This window comes from Misgurnus anguillicaudatus, chromosome 9 (assembly GCF_027580225.2).
Source record: "Misgurnus anguillicaudatus chromosome 9, ASM2758022v2, whole genome shotgun sequence".
Taxonomy (NCBI): domain Eukaryota; kingdom Metazoa; phylum Chordata; class Actinopteri; order Cypriniformes; family Cobitidae; genus Misgurnus; species Misgurnus anguillicaudatus.
In genome coordinates, this window is record NC_073345.2 from 20484893 (window position 1) to 20502140 (window position 17248).

Consider the following 17248-nt stretch of genomic DNA (forward strand, 5'->3'; position numbering starts at 1 on the left):
CTTAATGTCATTCCAAAGAGCCATTAGTTTAAAACTGAGGTGGTGGGTATATGAAGTCTATGGGTGTAACTATGGTAACAATAAAATACTGAAAAAATGTTTCCCGTTAATGTCCAAAATCACTGAAATTACAGGGATTTTACACATGAACAAAAACTAGTACATTACAAAACTAATAGATCTGTGGATTTTAGCTGTTTTCAGTTGACGCTTGATCCTTCTTTTGACTCCTCTTTGGTTTAGCCAACCGATCCATTTTTACGTTATTAAAACAGAAAGGCAAGAACTGATATCACAGTTTCGCAAGCGCATTAAAAATCTACTTAAATAAGTGACGATTGTATAAAGACATGCCTAGTTTAGGTCATCTTTTGGCGGACCACTGGGGGGGTTTGGCGGACCACTAGTGGTCCGCGGACCACACTTTGAGAATAACTGATTAGAGGAATTAAAGGGAGTAAACTCCAATGTAAATGTATTTTTTTTAATATAAAGAATTCACCCCCTTTTAGCTTCAAAAGCCTGAAAGTCTAAAAGAGAGATGCTAACAATGCCAAAATTTATTGGTTACATTCCCAAGAAATGCACATACATAAATGTGCAGTTTAAACTCACTGTAAGAAAAAACATCTGTCAAATTCATATCTGTAAATTAAGTAAAACCGATTAGTGCCCATAATATAAACATTATAAACTATATGCAGTACATGTTGGATGAGTGCAACACGGTTTCCAGTTTCACTGCAAAAGAGGAACTCAGTTTGCGCCTTCATGAAGTTGCTCATGTGTCTTTGTGACATTCAGTGCAGGGTTTGTGCCTCTTCTGTATACACAGCAAACATGTTTGGTAGTCATATCAGTTTTGGAACCATTATAGGGGTTTCTGTCTGCCTCTCTCTGGTTTCCACGGACACTTGTCCTTCTGCAGGGATACCTGGTTTGCCAGGTCACAATGGGCTTCCTGGGCGTGACGGAAGAGAAGGTATAAAGGGAGATAAAGGAGATCCAGGTAAGATGAACGCCTTCTGGCTATTAATGATGAAATAAATGCTTTAGTCTCACAATTGATGTTAATGTAACAAACTTTATTACCTTTTACACACCTAGCAAAACGTTTTACAACAATTTAAATACAAATGTTTGAGCTAAATTGTTTAAGAAATGTGCATTATGTGCATTAAATGGGGTCAGTTTTACTATCATTGGGGGTCCAACTATGTGACCTTGTCTGTGAAATCCAGGTTAAAGTCTTATAATTTTTGAATAGTAAGTTACTTTGACAGGTGTGTTTGAGGAATCACAAATGGTGCCTCAAAAGTCATATAATTTTTACAGTGCCATCCCCCTATATGATGATAAGATGGTTAGAGTTTTGGTATTATTGGCTTAAAAACATGCATGTGTGTGCATCTTGATAGGAATTCCTCTCAAACCTGATCAAGCTGCAGTAAAAGGACAAAAAGGAGAGCCTGGAATCATAGGAAGCCCTGGAAAAAGAGGTCGCCCCGGGGAGCCCGGCAAATTAGGACCACCTGGACCCCCAGGAGAGCCTGGAGATTCAGGCAAAGTTGTCAACACCCCATCTGAGCTCCAATCTGCATTCAGTGTATACCGTGGCACAAGACAACCCCCAGAGCCCCAGACTCCAATCCGTTTCGGGAAAACTCTCACCAATATCAATAACCATTTCAATAGTGCAGAGGGCAAATTCGTTTGCCAGATTCCTGGCTTTTATTATTTTGTGTTTCATGCCTCCTCTCGTGACAGAAATCTGTGTGTAGTCCTAATGCTTGATGGAAACAAGTTAGCTAATTTCTGCGATCATATTCACGCCAATAGCCAGCAGGTGCATTCGGGTGGCTTATCTGTTTACCTGAAAAAAGATCAGAAAGTTTGGCTACAGACAAATACTTATAATGGCATGTTTGCATCTGGGGAGGGTGACAGCGTGTTCTCAGGCTTTCTGATCCATGCTGGCTAAATAATGCTTGTGGTTTTTTTTAAATAAAACATTAAGCTGAATAATGAGACTTATTGCTTTTTTTACTCATACTGTATGAATTCATGTGCACAATAAAGTTTGAATGATCAATAAATTCAATAAATCAACTTTGTGGTCTCATGTTATAAAATATAATATAAATAGACAATACACATTACAACAAAACAAAACAACAAATGTCAAGACTTGTCAACAATAGTCACAAACATTATAGGTAAAGCTATTGACAATATAACAAAATGCACACAATATGCTCACAAGACGAAGGCTTGTAAGCCGCAATGCGTAGGTGTATTTGTCACCTGTTTTAAAAAAATAAGCCATGTGAAATAAAGTTTTTTTTTACTTTTTCTATATCATTCGAGTGCCTTGGAGATTCTTTATATATTGAGTTAAATTATCCTTTGCATCCAAAGAGCACCGAGATCACCAATTCACACCCCAATTTACACCCTGTGCATGCACTTCTTTTGCATTCTTTGCTTTGATGAACATGTTTCAATGTTATGAAAAGTAGTAGTAGTAGTTTGCAAGAATCTAAGCAGCTTGTTTTTTTAGGAAAAGAGATGAAGAAACATTTTTTAAGAACCAGATTGAAAGATTTTTTGGGGAACCAAAAGTGCTTCTATGGCCTGAGATGTTGGGATAGGGTGTAGCCGTCCGAGATCACTGCAGAAAACAAGCGGGTAAAAAACCTGACGGGATATGAAACTTGCTAACACACGCGAAATTATGTGGAATAAAAAAATTGTTATTATCTAAATCTAAATCTAGACAAGGACATTTTGATGACTACACATTTTGTTACTTTCCTTTATTTCACAACACCCTTCGCTTCTGAATTTGAGAGTAAACTCAGATCCCTTCATACAAGCGAGGGAAAACATTCAATTTAACACATTCATCAGCTTTCTTAAAAGACGGTAAGATTAAAGTCTTATGAACCTTATTGCAATGGCTGCTTAAAAATGTTATGCTTTCAACTTCTTTTCCTTAAAATGTAAAGTCTCATTTTTGTTTGAGCAGGTGTTTATCATCATGTCTACACATGCCATGATACAGTTTAGTATTTTGCTGCTGCTGGTGGCTCTCTCTGTGTCACAAACATGTGATGGTATGAGGGGTTTTCCAGGAAGACCAGGTATTCCAGGACCCCATGGTGCCAATGGGAATGACGGTCCAAAAGGGGAAAAAGGAGATCAAGGTATAGTAATATTGTTTTATCTTTAAAATACTGCACGATGAATCCCATCATCTCACCATACTATACTTTCTACACTTTCAGAAATATAGGTAAGAATGTACAAAAGTTGTCACTGGGGCGGTACCTTTAAAAAAGTACACGTTTGTTCCTAAAAGATGCATACTGGTACATCAAGGGTACATATTTATAACAAAATGGTACATATTAGGACCTTTTTTAAAGGTCTCGTCCCAGCGACTATGGAGGACTACAAGAGTCATGCAAAATGTAATAAAGAACTTCAATATTTAAGAACTACCTGGACAATACAAATAGCAATTAATAGATTTGTTTAAAAATCAATAATTAATCTATAAATAAATAGACAAAGTTACAAAAAAATCATTAAGCAACACTCTACTAGGCAATAAAAAGCGAGATTCTAAAAACAATGCAGAAATTAAAGATTAATCCATTAATAAATAGTTCAAATTAATATAAAAATTTACAAAAACAACATAAAACACTCAATAAGTTCATCATTTTAAATTGCATTTACAAATTCTTAATTAAATAATGGAATTTTAAAATGTATTTTAAAAGCAATTTATAAAGAGAAATAAACAACTGGATTTACAAATTGAACCACAAATACAGGTTCAAATCAGGCATTTAAAAGGACGTTTCCGTTTAACATTTCCGTTTTCATTTCCCGATGGTTCTCCTTATTCTTTTCGCTATTCGATTTGCTTTTCGTTTTAGCCTCACTATTTAGCTTTTCCGTGACTCTTTGGGTCCTCATCCAAGATCTATAAATCTGCGCATGATGTACAATCAGAGCCAATCAGCGAGCTTGTTACATCCACCTGGCCATAGCTAATTTGCATTTCTCATTTGACCATTTGCAAGGACCCAAAGAGTCACGGAAAAGCTAAATATTTCATTTAGGATTAATATTTCATTTCTACGTTATTTTTATAATCTCACTTTTTATTGCCTAATAAAATGTTACTAATGATTTTTTTTGTGGCTTTGTCTATTTGTTTATGGATTAATTAATGAATTTTTAAACAAATCTATTAAATTCTATTTTTATTGTCCAGGTAGTTATTAAAAGTTCTTTATTACATTTTGCATGACTCTTGTGGTCCTCCATAAGCGACAACTTTTGTACCTTTTTTTTTTGAAAGTGTATATGTACTTAGAACTGAATACTGATTTTTCTGACTGACTTAAGAAATTGTATGACTTTAAAAATGTTGCTGGAACAGAAGTAATAGCCATGACACAATACAGTAAATAGCACTAAAATCTATTCGCTTGACTCTTCATAATTTCAAACATATTCACATTTTGGTTTACAAAGGTGCTCTTTTTAAGAAGTGAACTGTTTATTGTAAACCATGAAATTAAAATAAAAAACTTGCACTGGAGACTTCATTAGCAATGTTTGCAGGTGAAGCTGCAGCCCCGGTGGCTGGACCAAAAGGAGAACCTGGAATTGCTGGATTACCAGGCAGACCAGGCCTGATGGGTGACGACGGGATGCCAGGAAAACTAGGATCTCCGGGTCAGAAGGGAGATAGGGGAGATTTTACAGGGGCAGACAGTGTGTACCAGCATTCTGTTTTCTCTTACAAAAAACGCCCTTTTTCAAATTGGGTTACACCTGGCACAGCAATAAGCTTTGAAACCTCGCTGATCTCTGATGTCAATGATAAGTTACAGTCTAATAGCATCTTCAGTGTAACAATAGCAGGGATGTATTACATTAGCTACCATGTGTCCTCAAGGTTAGAGGGCTGTCTTAAAATTCAGGTGGGGGAGGAGGAGAAGGTCAGGTTTTGTGATGAACCTGGTTCAATATCTGTGTCCTCAGGTTCTGTGGTATTGCCATTAAATATAGGGCAAAATGTGTCTGTGCAGACCACACATCATAGCCAAATCTACAGTAGAGACACTGACTGCATCTTTACGGGTTTCTTGCTCTTCCCAACAAATTAGTAATACAAAATATGCATTTAAACTCTTTTATGTACTCTTCTTTAGATTATTTGTGACCATGTCTGTGTAGTCTAAATTCTTATAGGGGCGGTGTCCCAAACACGGCTCATCCCAGACTAAAAAGCATGTTTGTGCTGCCTTCATTTAAAAACACCTTGTACTGACATATTCAACATAAATCAGTGCAAATTAATTTGTCTCAAGATGCACACCTGTACTGTTTTTTGTAAGGTTTGTTTGTAAAAACTACTTAAATGTCCTAATATAGCTATGGCCTAATCCAGGATTAATCCAAACCATGTGGGTTTCACGTTTTTAACACCAAAGTAGATGATGACACGAGTTATCTCCAACGTAAATCTCTTTTCTTGGACTACAACAAACACACGGATTGTAGGCAACAGTTTACTTCCTGGGATTGGTGATGTAGACAAGACCGACATTATCATAATTCCTTACATTATGTAGGATGATTTATGTAGAAAACAATAAATCAGAAAAAAGCAGACTGGGTCACATTTGTCAAACATTGCTTAAACATTTGTGAATCAAATGTAATGTGCTAATTAAAATGTAATTGTAACAATATTGTCTCTGGATTTCATTTACTATACATATGATTTTTAGGTATCACGGTGAAGACTACTAGAAATGTCTTAGTGAAGCTACCATTTCTTAGGAAGTGATTGAGTCAAAAGTTAAATTAGACAAAATGTGCATTAGTTTTTTTGTATGTTGGTTTTACAGTTCATATATATCATTTTTATTATATGAAGTGTTTTTAATCTTAATTGATATAGTATTATATACAGTACTGTGCTAAAGTCTAAGGCCACCACCACCAGCTTTGTTGTTTTAGCAAAGTTTTAGGGCCCTATCATACACCAGGCACAATGCAATGCAATGCGCGACCCAAGTGTCTTTTGCTAGTTTGAACCCAGCGTAATTATCATTTTCACGTTTAGCGCCACGTTGTTTAAATAGCAAATGCATTTGCGCCCAATGTCGCCCCCATGGGCATTCTGGTCTGAAAATGAGGTGTGTTCAGTTGCATTGTTGGCGCGTTGCTATTTTGAGGCAACTAAAACAGACAACACCATTGACCAACAAAAACCTGGTCTAAAGTCTATAGCGCAATATGGTTTTTGTTATTTAATGAGCGTGTTAGAAATATGAGCCTATAAACAGAACGACATCGCGGGTTTGCTTATCACACACATGGATGCGCTGCAGCACAAAAAAACTTTTAAATATGTAAGATTAAAGGATTAAAATGTAAAAGATTATTATTGAGTCTCTTGGACATAAATGAGGACCGATTATGAGACGTTAGAAGGCATAAAGAGCTGCTTCACCTATAGCCTGGTAAATGTTTTGCTTTAAACAAATGCATCTCTTTTTAAACGTTTTTTAAATGCTACCCCACAGATTTATTGTATATGACGACTCTGTGGATATGGTGAGATGAGAATTTTTTTTAAGTAATGCTTTTAAAAAAACATGGCACTGTCCGAGTGCTGAAACGGCTCTCCGCATATTTGTAAATGCTTTATCTCTTGTTTGTATTTCTAGAGTATAAACCTTTTCTTGCATATTTGCTAATTATTTTATGAGATTACAATGATTATGTAGAGTATAAATATTTACAGCAATTAAAAGCCTGCTATTTTTACTTCCATGACTAAAAGAAAACGGCTTTTAATCTAAAAAATAACAATTTCAATACAAGTGAAAACAAAACAATTATTTAACATCAATCTTAAACTGGTGGTCTTCTTCCTCCGCTTAGTTTTTCAGTTTACAAAGTCTGTCATCTAAATATGGATTAGGCATAGCGCCAGCTCAACTGGCTTTTAAAGGGGATGAGAGCTGAGACTCTCATTGGTTTATTCCACGTTACGCCCAAAACACACTTTATATATATAAAGCAGTCAAAAGTATTGGGACAGTTGACTTAAAAGCTGTTTCATGGACAGGTATTTGTTTGATAATTTCCTTGTAAATGAAGGATGTTGAAGGACTTTGGAGTTGATTTTACGTGTGGCATTTGCATTTGGAAGCTGTGGCTCTGAACTTATATCATGTGGTTCAGGGAGATCTCCATGCAGACCACATTTGGTAGATTCTGAGAAAAAACAAATGCACAGGTGAGCTCAGCAACATCTATATAAGGCAACAATGGTGGATGATAGCATTAACTTCTCCACGATGAAAGAAAATTCCCTTTACAGTGTCCATACAAATGAAGAACACTCTACACGAGGTAAAGATGTCATTGACAATTAAAACAATAAAGAGAAAATATATACAAAAGATACAAAAGCCTCAAGAATAGCTATATAAAAGATTTATTTGGAGAGATTAAACTATATATAAACCTGTATAAGACTAATGAAAATAAAAATGAAGAAAGGCCAAGAACATCTCATGATATAAGCAGACAACATCTTCAGTAACAAAAAGTATAGAGGTAGTGTGATTGCATTACCATGCAAGGCACTGGATCGCTGGTATTTTTTGTGATGTAACATCGTATAGGGTTTTTTTTATCATGGAGAGGATCATGCGATCATCCACCACTGTTACCCTATAAAGACAAACACAATTTTTATGTTGCCAAGTTCACCACTGTTTTATTTTTTGTACTAATTGTTGATATACTAATATTCCTCTTGTTTGACTGATGGATTTGTTGTGTTTTTGAACACTTGCATGGAGATCTCCCTGAACCATATGATGTGGATTCAGAGCCACAGCTTCCAAATGCAAATGATATGATATGACATTTTATTTGATATGGACATAGCAAATTACATTGGACAAACCAGATGCATTGTTTGAGTGTTTTAGCACAAATGCTATTTCCCAACACTTGTCCATAAGTGACTTTAAATATAAAAAAAGGAGATGTCACACTTAAAGGATTAGTCCGTTTTCTTAAAAAAATCTAGATAATTTACTCAGCACCATGTCATCCAAAATGTTGATGTCTTTCTTTGTTCAGTCGAGAAGAAATTATGTTTTTTGAGGAAAACATTCCAGGAATTTTCTCATTTTAATGGACCCCAACACTTAACAGCCCCAATGCAGTTTAAAATTGCAGTTTTAACGGAGCTTCAAAGAACTCAAAACGATCCCAAACGAGGCATAAGTTTCTTATCTAGCGAAACGATTGTGATTTTTGACAAGAAAAATAAAAAATATGCACTTTTAAACTACAATTTCTCATCTATCTCCGATCGTGTGAAGCGCCAGTGCGACCTCACGTAATACGTCATCACACCAAGTGTGGAGAAAGAGGACCGTTCCGACGTTGCTGTATGTTGAATGATACTAATTAATGGCTTTGTGGCAATTTATTGTTTTAAAACGGTCCGCAAATATGTGCTTTATATGTAACACGTGACCTTTCAACATCATTATGCAATTACGTGAGGTTGCGCTGGCACGTCACAGGACCGGAAATAGACGAGAAGTTGGTTTAAAAGTGACTATTTTTTATTTTTCTTGTCAAAAATGACAATCGTTTTGATAGATAAGACCCTCGTTTGGGATCGTTTAGAGTCCTTTGAAACTGCAATTTTAAACAGCATTAAAACTTTTACATGTTGGGGTCCATTAAAGTCCATTAAAATGAGAAAAATCCTGGAATGTTTCCTCAAAAAACTAAATTTCTTCTGGACTGAACAAAGAAAGACATCAACATTTTGGATAACATGGTGGTGAGTAAATTATCTGGACTTTTTTAAAGAAAATTGACTAATCCTTTAACAAATGCCACACTTAAAATTACCTATATAGACCTTTAACATCTGTCATTCATGAGGAAATTATTTAACAAATAGACAATACCTGTCCATAATACAGCTTTTAGGTCAACTGTCCCATTACTTCTGACATCTTTAAAATGGGGGAGCTACATATTAAACAGCTGAATTCCTAAACCTTTCATTCAATTTGGATGTGAATACCCTCTACATAAACCTGAGAATGTGCACTTTAAGCCAATATTCATTATATGACTGTAAACTGAAATAAGTTTTGGTTAACAGCTAAAATAACACAAAATGTCCCTCTGTTCCAATGCTTATAGAGGGCACTGTATATATAGGCCCATATTAAGTATTGAGACTGTGAAACACAATTTGTTACACAAAACCTATCACGTCAGTCTTCAGTATTCATTACTGAGACTCATTGTTCTTGACCCGAGTCCATCAAGCTCCTGGCTTTCTATAAAGAATAGAGAAGCCATAGCAACAGGCACTAACTGAGTGTAACAGCAGGTCCCAAACAAGCCACTGTACCGCAAGAATGTGATTAAATAAGCAGCTACTAAACTGCTGGGGAATTTTATTTATGGGAGAAAAACCTGCATGAGGTGAGTTTCAAAAAAATACTTTTGATTGAAAGTGAAACTGATCTCCATTAAATTAAATGACAATGAATATGCATATTTAAATTTCAACATTTAGACGTTACTACAAGATGCTTTGGAAAACAGATCCAGTTAAGCCAAATAGATCTGTAGAATTTTCTCATTTGCATATTTGTGAGTGATTAAATACTGTCTGTTTTGTTACATCATTTTCAAACTCCTTAAAATGTAAGCATTATTGCACTCGTTGACTAAAATAAACTGATTTGTTTTTTAATTAAAAGCATTTTTAAAATATGTACAAAACTGCTGAAAAACATGTTTTGGGCTTGACAGTGAATCAAAGATGACTACTCATTACAACTCAAACAGCATAAGGAGACCAAATCTAAGATTGCCATTCAGTCATCACCGTCAAACTAATGTGATGCTTCTTAAAAATAATCAAAGAGCTACAAAACACCCACAAGCTTTTCCAATGCTGGGTGAACTTCCTTCTTTGGCAGGTAAACAAGATTTTGACTTAATATCCCTATATATACACAACATAGTACATTCTTCAAGAAAAAAAAAATGTTGGCGTCTTTCTAGGTTTATTGCTCTACCCGGGAAAGAGAGAAAAGATGGTAACCACAACAGAAAGTGCGTTTGGACCCAAAACCTGCCCAATGTTAGAACCAAAGAAGATTCTTCAGTGCAGTCTAACTTTGGATGGTACAGTATGAATGCAGTGTCATTTAAATATTATTAATAAGAATCTCTACATGAGATATACATAAACCATATTTGTTTGGGAGATCTATAAATCAGTTGCTGTTTAAAAAAGAAGCCCATCTCAATAATGAGTATTTACTTCCAGGTGACCAATGCTTCATTACAACAAATAGGGAAGATTACCCAGCTTACACATTAGATGGAACTCCTATTGTGTGGCAAAATCAAGCTCCTGTTAGAAAGGAGATGAGTGTTCAAGAACAAAGATCTTCTCTTTACCAGCATGACTTTCCAGCACCAAAGAAAAAGTATTTCAGGAGAAACCAGATCGTACCGCATCCTGACAACCTAGCTATCAATACTGCACTGAGGCAAGTATTAAAATGAATGGCTTAATTTAGTTTTACGGGACATCTGTAGCTGAACCGTTATAATAAAAATTATTTTGTGTTCTACAGAGCAGAATTCAGGACAGTTCAAAGAGAGGCCTATCCAGGATGGGACGTCATTGTGCACGCTCGCCCATTCCCTGCCCAAATTAAAATAACAGAATAATTAAACAAATAACTTCAATGTAAGTGCGTTTCAGAAAACACATGTGAATTTTTAAATAATAAGGTTGCTTTACATAATAAGGATGCATGTAATGATAATAAAAAATATATTTTCTCTTTGCGTTTCTAAGTTTTATAAACATAAAATATTGTTTTTTTAACTGGTAATATACTTCTGTAATTTTTTATTCCATAATTAATAAAAAAACTAATAAATAAGATTGTATAGCCTCATTTATTGGGTCTCTATATTTGTTTTCTTCTAATACAATTTTTTATCGTGTTGGTCTCTTTTTATCATATATCTACATCATCGTGTGTCTATATATCAATAATAATCCTATTTATTTTCCTACAAGATGTAAAATGCCATTTTCTAAAAAAGGAATACAAAATAGCTTTGTATAAAAAAGTAACATTTAATAAGTTCAAACAAGCAAAGCATGTTTCTTATCATTGAACCGCAAACACAACATCTTTCTGTATGATCCTGATTTACAATTTCACGTAAAAGAAGCTCCACTATTCGCTGTGTTCAAGTGTAGTTCAAACAATACTTATGGCAGACATGCCATCAGTGGACAGTTTTTACATCAACAATATCTACATAGTTCTGGATCTTCATGTACATTTACATGTCCTCCACACTCCACTTGTATGCCATTTCTTGTACAGCTTTCTTATCAGCGATCCTGGAGAAGCGTTTTTGTTCGAAACCGTTGGACCTGAAGGTTGATAGGAGAAATGTTTTGAAATGGAATAATTTCAAGCATTTGCTTTTGAAATGTAGGCAAACACAAAAAGGGTAGGACATTTTTCATAATTATTTACTCTTCCTCATGTTGTTCTAAACCTGTAGAAGTTTCTTTCTTCAGTTGAATACAAAGTTATTTTGATAAATGACAGTAATCACACCGTTGATGGTATTTATTGACTTTTAAAAACTATGGATCTCATATGCAACCGGTAACTGTGTGCTTACCATCATTTATCAAAATCTTATTTTGTGTTAAACATAAGAAAAAACTATATCTTTAATTGTAAATTGTTGTTGATCAATTCAAATCTCTTACCTATCCACTCCATCCCAGCGATACCCGGGCATAATGTTAAAGCGATTTGGAGGTGGGAGGGGTCCCTTGTAAACAGGTTTTGCTGATGAAAAACATTAAAGAACAACTTTAGTACTCTGTTTTTAACAAAAAAAATTTTTTTATTTGCCAACATCTGCAAAGGTAGTTGCACTAAGCAGCAAATAAACAAAAACTACATTCCACTTATTTAAAATGTTGTTTGTATATCCATCAGTGCTTTTTAAAAGGTAAATGTGAAGTGCTTAAACTATACATGCTTAAAATAGTTTTTCTTGTCCATAAAGACTATTTCAGAAAAACAGTATGCAAACATTTAAAGGGGACATATCATGAAAATCTGACTTTTCCATGTTTAAAGCAACACTAAAGAGTTTTTGCTCCCCCTACAGGTTAGAAGCGGAATTGTCCATTACCACTGTCGTAAATACTGCAGCATAGCTGGCTGGCTCTGATTGGATTGTAGGTCTGCCGTAAAGCAAGTTTTTGTAGTTTTCACTGGAACTACAGGACCGTGACCCGACAGTTGGAAACTTCTTTAGTGCGGTTTTGGCCGATAGAGGCCTGCAAAGCGAATGTGAAAGTGCCGTTCACGCTGTTTCGAGTGGATGAACCACTGAAACTTTTTTGGAAACGTTATTTTAAGGTAAAAAAACTCTTTATTGTTGCTTTAAGTGCTATAAATGGGTCCCCAGTGCTTCTATCAACCTAAAAAACGTGATAAAGAACAACCCAGTTAAACCATTCTCTGCAAGCATGTGAAAAAATAGGCCATTAAAATTTGTCTCTCCTTGTGATGTCAAAAGGGGATAATACCGCCCCTTAATCTGAACTATCCAACCACAGCACTGCAATTTAGTACAGATCTTAGCTCATTTGCATTTAAAAGGACACACCCAAAAACGGCACATTTATGCTTGCACCTACATTGTTGCAATTGTAACATGCTATAATAAATAATCTATATGGTATTTTGAGCTAAAACTTCTGATATGCACACTGGGGACACAAAAGATTTATTCTAAATCTTAAAAAGTATTGTGAAATGTTCCCTTTAAACACTACTAACTGTAATAATACATATTGCATTGCCAGTCGGATGATCTCATTTTGTCTTAACGTGGGTGGTTCTTGACTAGGTTAATCCACATTAAAATACATAATGAAAATAACAGATACGATTATTAGCTAAATGTCACCTTTTATTCCCTTTAATTTGGCAGTTTTCTCTTTCTTTTTGCGAAGCATGGCAGCCATAGGGTCTCCATCCCTTTCCTGCTCCCTCAGCATGCGATCCAGGTCTTCATCATCAATGTGTCGTGCTAGCGGCTTCTCAGCCTCCCGAATGGCTTCTGCCAAATTCTGCTGCTGCATTTCACCCTGTGCAAGCCTGCAAGCAGGTTGCAATAAAAAAAACTATTAAAATGGCAAATCTATTAACAATTCAGACTTATTTATCCCCCAAAATAAAAATTCTGTAATCATTTACACACCCTTAAGCTGTTCCAAACTCATTTTGGGACAAAAAAATTACTTTAAATAATATCATAATTAATAATGTTTCAATACTTGATCCCAACTGACATCCATTTTATGTTAAATTCAGTTCAGACGTGTAAGCTTTCCTCTTTAGTCTTCAGCAGATAAAAGAAAGTTAATATGGAACAACATAGGTGAGTAAATGATTACAACATTTTTGGTTTTAAGTGTACTCGTATTTATGTAGTGATGTTGATGTGTCTAAACCCAAACACAGTCGATTATAAAATAGCACTCACCCTTTTCCCCACTGTGCATATTTCTCATCCTTCTCCGCCTTCTCTCCAGCTTTTCTTCTTTTCTCGGCTCTCTCCGACTCCAGGTCACGTACCTTACCTGCCTTATCTCTGAAGGTGGTCTGTGCATTTCTGGATTCCTCTGAAAACAACAGCATCAAATATGTTAAAAGCCAACATAAACGTTACTTTCTTGTCCACAAAATTACGAATGCCTATTCTTAAGACCTTCTAGAGGCTGGTTGCGTTTTTCCCTTCTGCGAATGTCTTCCTGCTCTTTCCTGAGGATATCTACAGAGACTAGCCCAGCAGCGCCACCAGATAACATTCGAGGGCCCTGAAAGCAAAGATGTAAAGTTAGATCTTTGCTTGCATATCTGGTATTGTACTGCATATGAAAGATCTCTGAACTTACTGTCTGTCTATCAGGTGAGCGTGTCCTTCGTGGTGGAGACAGGTCTGAATCAGATCCACGGCCTCCCTGTGGCTTCTTCCTGGGAGGGGAGAGATCCGAATCTGAATTTCTACCAATCTGGCCTCTCTTTCTAGGTGGAGAGAGATCAGAGCCTGCATCCTGTCTCCGATGGGGACGCCTGCGTGGAGGTGACTGGTCCGAGTCTGAGCCTTTGCCTGTTCGGGCTCGTCTCCTGGGAGGTGAAAGATCACCTGCAGTGACAGCTTTTGTCCTTTCTCTACGTGGGGAGTCTGAAACAGAAAATGTTTAAAGTCTTGTGCTCACCAACAGGGAATTGAATAGGATATACAGGATAGATTGAAATATATATGCACTTGATGGATGCATTTTCATACCTTTATTGTGCTGCCTCTGAATTCTGGAAGGGGAGCCCTTGTTGCTCTTTCTTGGAGGGGAAGGCGATGAGGAGTCGGGTCGTCTGTTTTTGTTCTTTGTTCGGTCTCTCTTAGGCGAGAGATCTGGCGAGTCGTGGCGACCTTGTCTTTTTGGTGAAAGATCCGGTGAATCGTTTTGACGTCTTCTTTTAGGTGAGGGATCTGGTGAGTCGTGGCGACCGCTTCTCTGAGGTGAGAGATCCGGTGAGTCATGGCGAAGCCTCTTGGGTGAATGCTCAGGCGAATCATGGCGTGTCCTCTGTACAGGAGAAGTTTCTGAGTCGTGTCGTATTCTACCTCTGTCAGCATCTGGGCTAAATAAATGAACAAACATAACACTATAGTAATCATTAAATTATTAAAAAAGTGTAAATTAGAAGAATGCAAAAATATTTACCTTCTATCTAGTTTTGAGTCCTCAGTTTCTTGGGGATCTTCCTCTGTTGCTACAATATGAGAATGAAAACATTTAGTACTCTGTCTAATTGTACATATAAAGGCATATGTGTGTGTGAAAAATTCGGACAACAAGAAAGTAGGCTACAGGACAGTGAATTAAAATGTGCGTAGGACTTACCACCCATCACTTTCCACTTGTTGCCTGTTCGAAATACTTCAAGTTGCTTAATCTCATCTGGGCGTTCGTCTATCACTTCTGCAATCTAAATTTAATTTGTATAACATTAATAAACTAAAATAAACACATTTTATGATATCAGTCTTTAACAGAAATAGTGCTGCCTCACCATTAGTCGTGACCAATCGTTTGCAGAACAAAAGCCTTCTTTACACAATATATGTGTGTGTACTGTGTATAATAACTATGTATAAATGCACACACAGACACGCATGTATTTAATTAAGAAATATTTGCATGTGTATATACATGTTTATATTTATATATAATTTATATTATATATAAATATCAATATTATATGAATATATTTTTTTCTTAAAATTCTACATGTATGTGTGTGTATTTATATATACATAATTATTATACACAGTACACACGCTTTGTGTGGTAGTAAAATGAGCTATCCAGTGTAAAGTAAGGAACAGTTATAGTAAAGTCATTCACACACCACAGGCGCTTCCTCGTCGTCTTCCTCTTTGTTATTCTCTTCGTTGTTAACAGCCAGTTGTCTCCAGTCAATGTCATCGTCCACAATTTTCATCCTGTAACGTTGATTTAGAAAAATATGAATGGTTATACGTCACATGATTTACACTGGGCTGAGAGCAAGAGTGAAGTTGGTTACAGACTTTTGGTCTCTACAAACAATAAGAAACATTTTAAGATGCGTTTGAACAATGCATTTTTGACGCCCTAAGTAGCTTACTAGATAGATACATTCATTATATTCGATGGTTGCCGTGGAGTCTGCACGGTTTTCATTGGGTTTAGCATTTCTGTTACGTGTAACTGATGAGTTTACCCTCTCCCTGTGGGTTTTGGTCGTTTCTTCTTAATCTTCTTCTCTTTGGACTTCTTGCCGCTTTCATCGTTTGATAAATATCGTTTTAAGTAATCTGCTTTGGTGAGCGCAGCACCTTTGCTAACGCCTGTGGGAGCCGCCATCTTGTTTACGTAATATGTCAATGGATGCCGTAAAGGGACAAAAAGCACACAACTTTGGGGCAAAGTGGCTCAATTTATTGTTGTCCATATTTACCCTCAATTTGCTTTGCGGTGGGAAAATTTTTTGTTTGGTTTCACTCAATATAATAAAAATGTATGTTCAGAGTATTATGTGATAAATGTACTTATTTGCACAAGTCAAAATTCCCAAAAAAGAAACCAAGCTTTCTGGAGCTTGCTGCTAATGCATGTTCTCTCAATATCTGAGTGTACAAACAAAAAAAGCTGTTAAATCATATGACCTCTGTTTTTGAATCAATTTAGAAAAAGGACAAAAAGCACACAGCAGAACCTTCTTATTTTTCTTGTATAATTTGCTGCAGCTTAGACACTTCAATTGTGTATTGCTGCCCTCCTCAGTTCATCTGAAGAACCCCGCCTCATAGTTTATATCCTCCAATAAAGACCAGTGTGAAGTAAAACACAGCAGAACCTCACGAGGCGCTGGGCAGACCGTACAGACATGACACGAAAAAGTCCAATAGATTCTGGCTGCAGCCAGTGTTGCCAGATAGAGTTGATGGTTTCCAGCCCAAAAGTGTTCCAAAACCCGCCCAAACGCACAAAAAACCGCCCAAAATATTTAAATCAACATTTTGGTTTAATTTGATTAGCATTTAGTTATTTTAACTTACACAATTAATGCAACATACTATAGCTAGCGACACCAGAACAGAACCACACTAGCAAAATGACATAACTTGTTCACAACAGCTACATTATGCTCCCTTGCCCACACGCACAATGCACTTTTACAGCGTATATTTAAGTGTTTTATGATAATTCAAATACCCAATTCGTTAACAACGTTTTTTATCTATTTATATTATTATTAATAATGTATTTTACTCTTGATAAATAGGTGTGTGTGAGAGAGAGATCGTAAATAGGCTTACCTTAAGCAGTAAATGCAGAACGATAATAATGGGCTGTTGGTTGTGCGTTAACTTGCAAGGAAGCTGAAGAACACTGTGAACATCTGAACTTTTCAGAACTATGTACAGTCTGGCTGAAGTTCATGGTTCCACAATTGACTAAATGACAGCCGAACATTTG

At 36.1% G+C, this 17248-nt stretch overlaps 3 protein-coding genes and 1 non-coding gene across 7 annotated transcripts; 3 read left to right on the forward strand and 1 right to left on the reverse strand.

Moving 5' to 3' along the window:
- The first annotated feature begins 756 nt into the window (after nucleotides 1–756).
- Nucleotides 757–2109, forward strand: c1qc (complement component 1, q subcomponent, C chain). Its single transcript, XM_055180690.2, has 2 exons — nucleotides 757–1009; nucleotides 1419–2109. The coding sequence occupies exons 1-2, from the start codon at nucleotides 772–774 to the stop codon at nucleotides 1979–1981; spliced, it is 801 nt and encodes a 266-aa protein (XP_055036665.2). The 5' UTR covers nucleotides 757–771; the 3' UTR covers nucleotides 1982–2109.
- A 656-nt stretch (nucleotides 2110–2765) lies between these two features.
- On the forward strand, nucleotides 2766–5775 carry c1qb (complement component 1, q subcomponent, B chain). Of its 3 annotated transcripts, XR_008637963.2 has the most exons (4): nucleotides 2766–2925; nucleotides 3026–3206; nucleotides 4642–5489; nucleotides 5520–5775. XR_008637963.2 is itself a non-coding variant. In XM_055180691.2 (3 exons), exons 2-3 carry the CDS (start codon nucleotides 3041–3043, stop codon nucleotides 5187–5189), a joined length of 714 nt encoding a protein of 237 aa, XP_055036666.1. In that variant the 5' UTR covers nucleotides 2766–2925; nucleotides 3026–3040; the 3' UTR covers nucleotides 5190–5775. The 3 variants fall into 3 exon arrangements, 2 of the variants coding, with proteins under 2 accessions (XP_055036666.1, XP_055036667.1); XM_055180691.2 differs by having other exon boundaries at nucleotides 4642–5775; XM_055180692.2 differs by having other exon boundaries at nucleotides 2770–2925; nucleotides 3029–3206; nucleotides 4642–5775.
- Nucleotides 5776–8973: 3198 nt separating this feature from the next.
- On the forward strand, nucleotides 8974–11030 carry LOC129424263 (uncharacterized). The gene is made up of 4 exons (XR_012371330.1): nucleotides 8974–9570; nucleotides 9904–10073; nucleotides 10159–10281; nucleotides 10427–11030. It is a non-coding gene; the product is annotated as an uncharacterized protein (transcript).
- Nucleotides 11031–11234: 204 nt separating this feature from the next.
- Nucleotides 11235–16172, reverse strand: bud13 (BUD13 homolog). Of its 2 annotated transcripts, none has more exons than XM_055180874.2 (11): nucleotides 15990–16172; nucleotides 15636–15729; nucleotides 15128–15212; nucleotides 14948–14996; nucleotides 14512–14864; nucleotides 14117–14406; nucleotides 13930–14038; nucleotides 13705–13843; nucleotides 13126–13316; nucleotides 11909–11990; nucleotides 11235–11560 (listed from the first exon to the last, which is right to left on the reverse strand). In XM_055180874.2, exons 1-11 carry the CDS (start codon nucleotides 16130–16132, stop codon nucleotides 11467–11469), a joined length of 1629 nt encoding a protein of 542 aa, XP_055036849.2. In that variant the 5' UTR covers nucleotides 16133–16172; the 3' UTR covers nucleotides 11235–11466. The 2 variants fall into 2 exon arrangements, with proteins under 2 accessions (XP_055036849.2, XP_055036850.2); XM_055180875.2 differs by having other exon boundaries at nucleotides 15894–16012.
- Nucleotides 16173–17248: the final 1076 nt, after the last annotated feature.

What these genes read in the sequence shown, in the direction of transcription:
- bud13 (XM_055180874.2), bottom strand. Translation starts at nt 16,132, where the DNA reads ATGGCGGCTCCCACAGGCGTTAGCAAAGGTGCTGCGCTCACCAAAGCA. An exon ending in CAAATTAAAGGGAATAAAAG is followed by an intron (nt 11,991 to 13,125) that starts GTGACATTTAGC and finishes GTTTTTCATCAG; the next exon opens with CAAAACCTGTTTACAAGGGA. An exon ending in CGCTGGGATGGAGTGGATAG is followed by an intron (nt 11,561 to 11,908) that starts GTAAGAGATTTG and finishes ATCAACCTTCAG; the next exon opens with GTCCAACGGTTTCGAACAAA.
- c1qb (XM_055180691.2), top strand. Translation starts at nt 3,041, where the DNA reads ATGTCTACACATGCCATGATACAGTTTAGTATTTTGCTGCTGCTGGTG. An exon ending in AGGGGAAAAAGGAGATCAAG is followed by an intron (nt 3,207 to 4,641) that starts GTATAGTAATAT and finishes CAATGTTTGCAG; the next exon opens with GTGAAGCTGCAGCCCCGGTG.
- c1qc (XM_055180690.2), top strand. Translation starts at nt 772, where the DNA reads ATGAAGTTGCTCATGTGTCTTTGTGACATTCAGTGCAGGGTTTGTGCC. An exon ending in GGGAGATAAAGGAGATCCAG is followed by an intron (nt 1,010 to 1,418) that starts GTAAGATGAACG and finishes GCATCTTGATAG; the next exon opens with GAATTCCTCTCAAACCTGAT.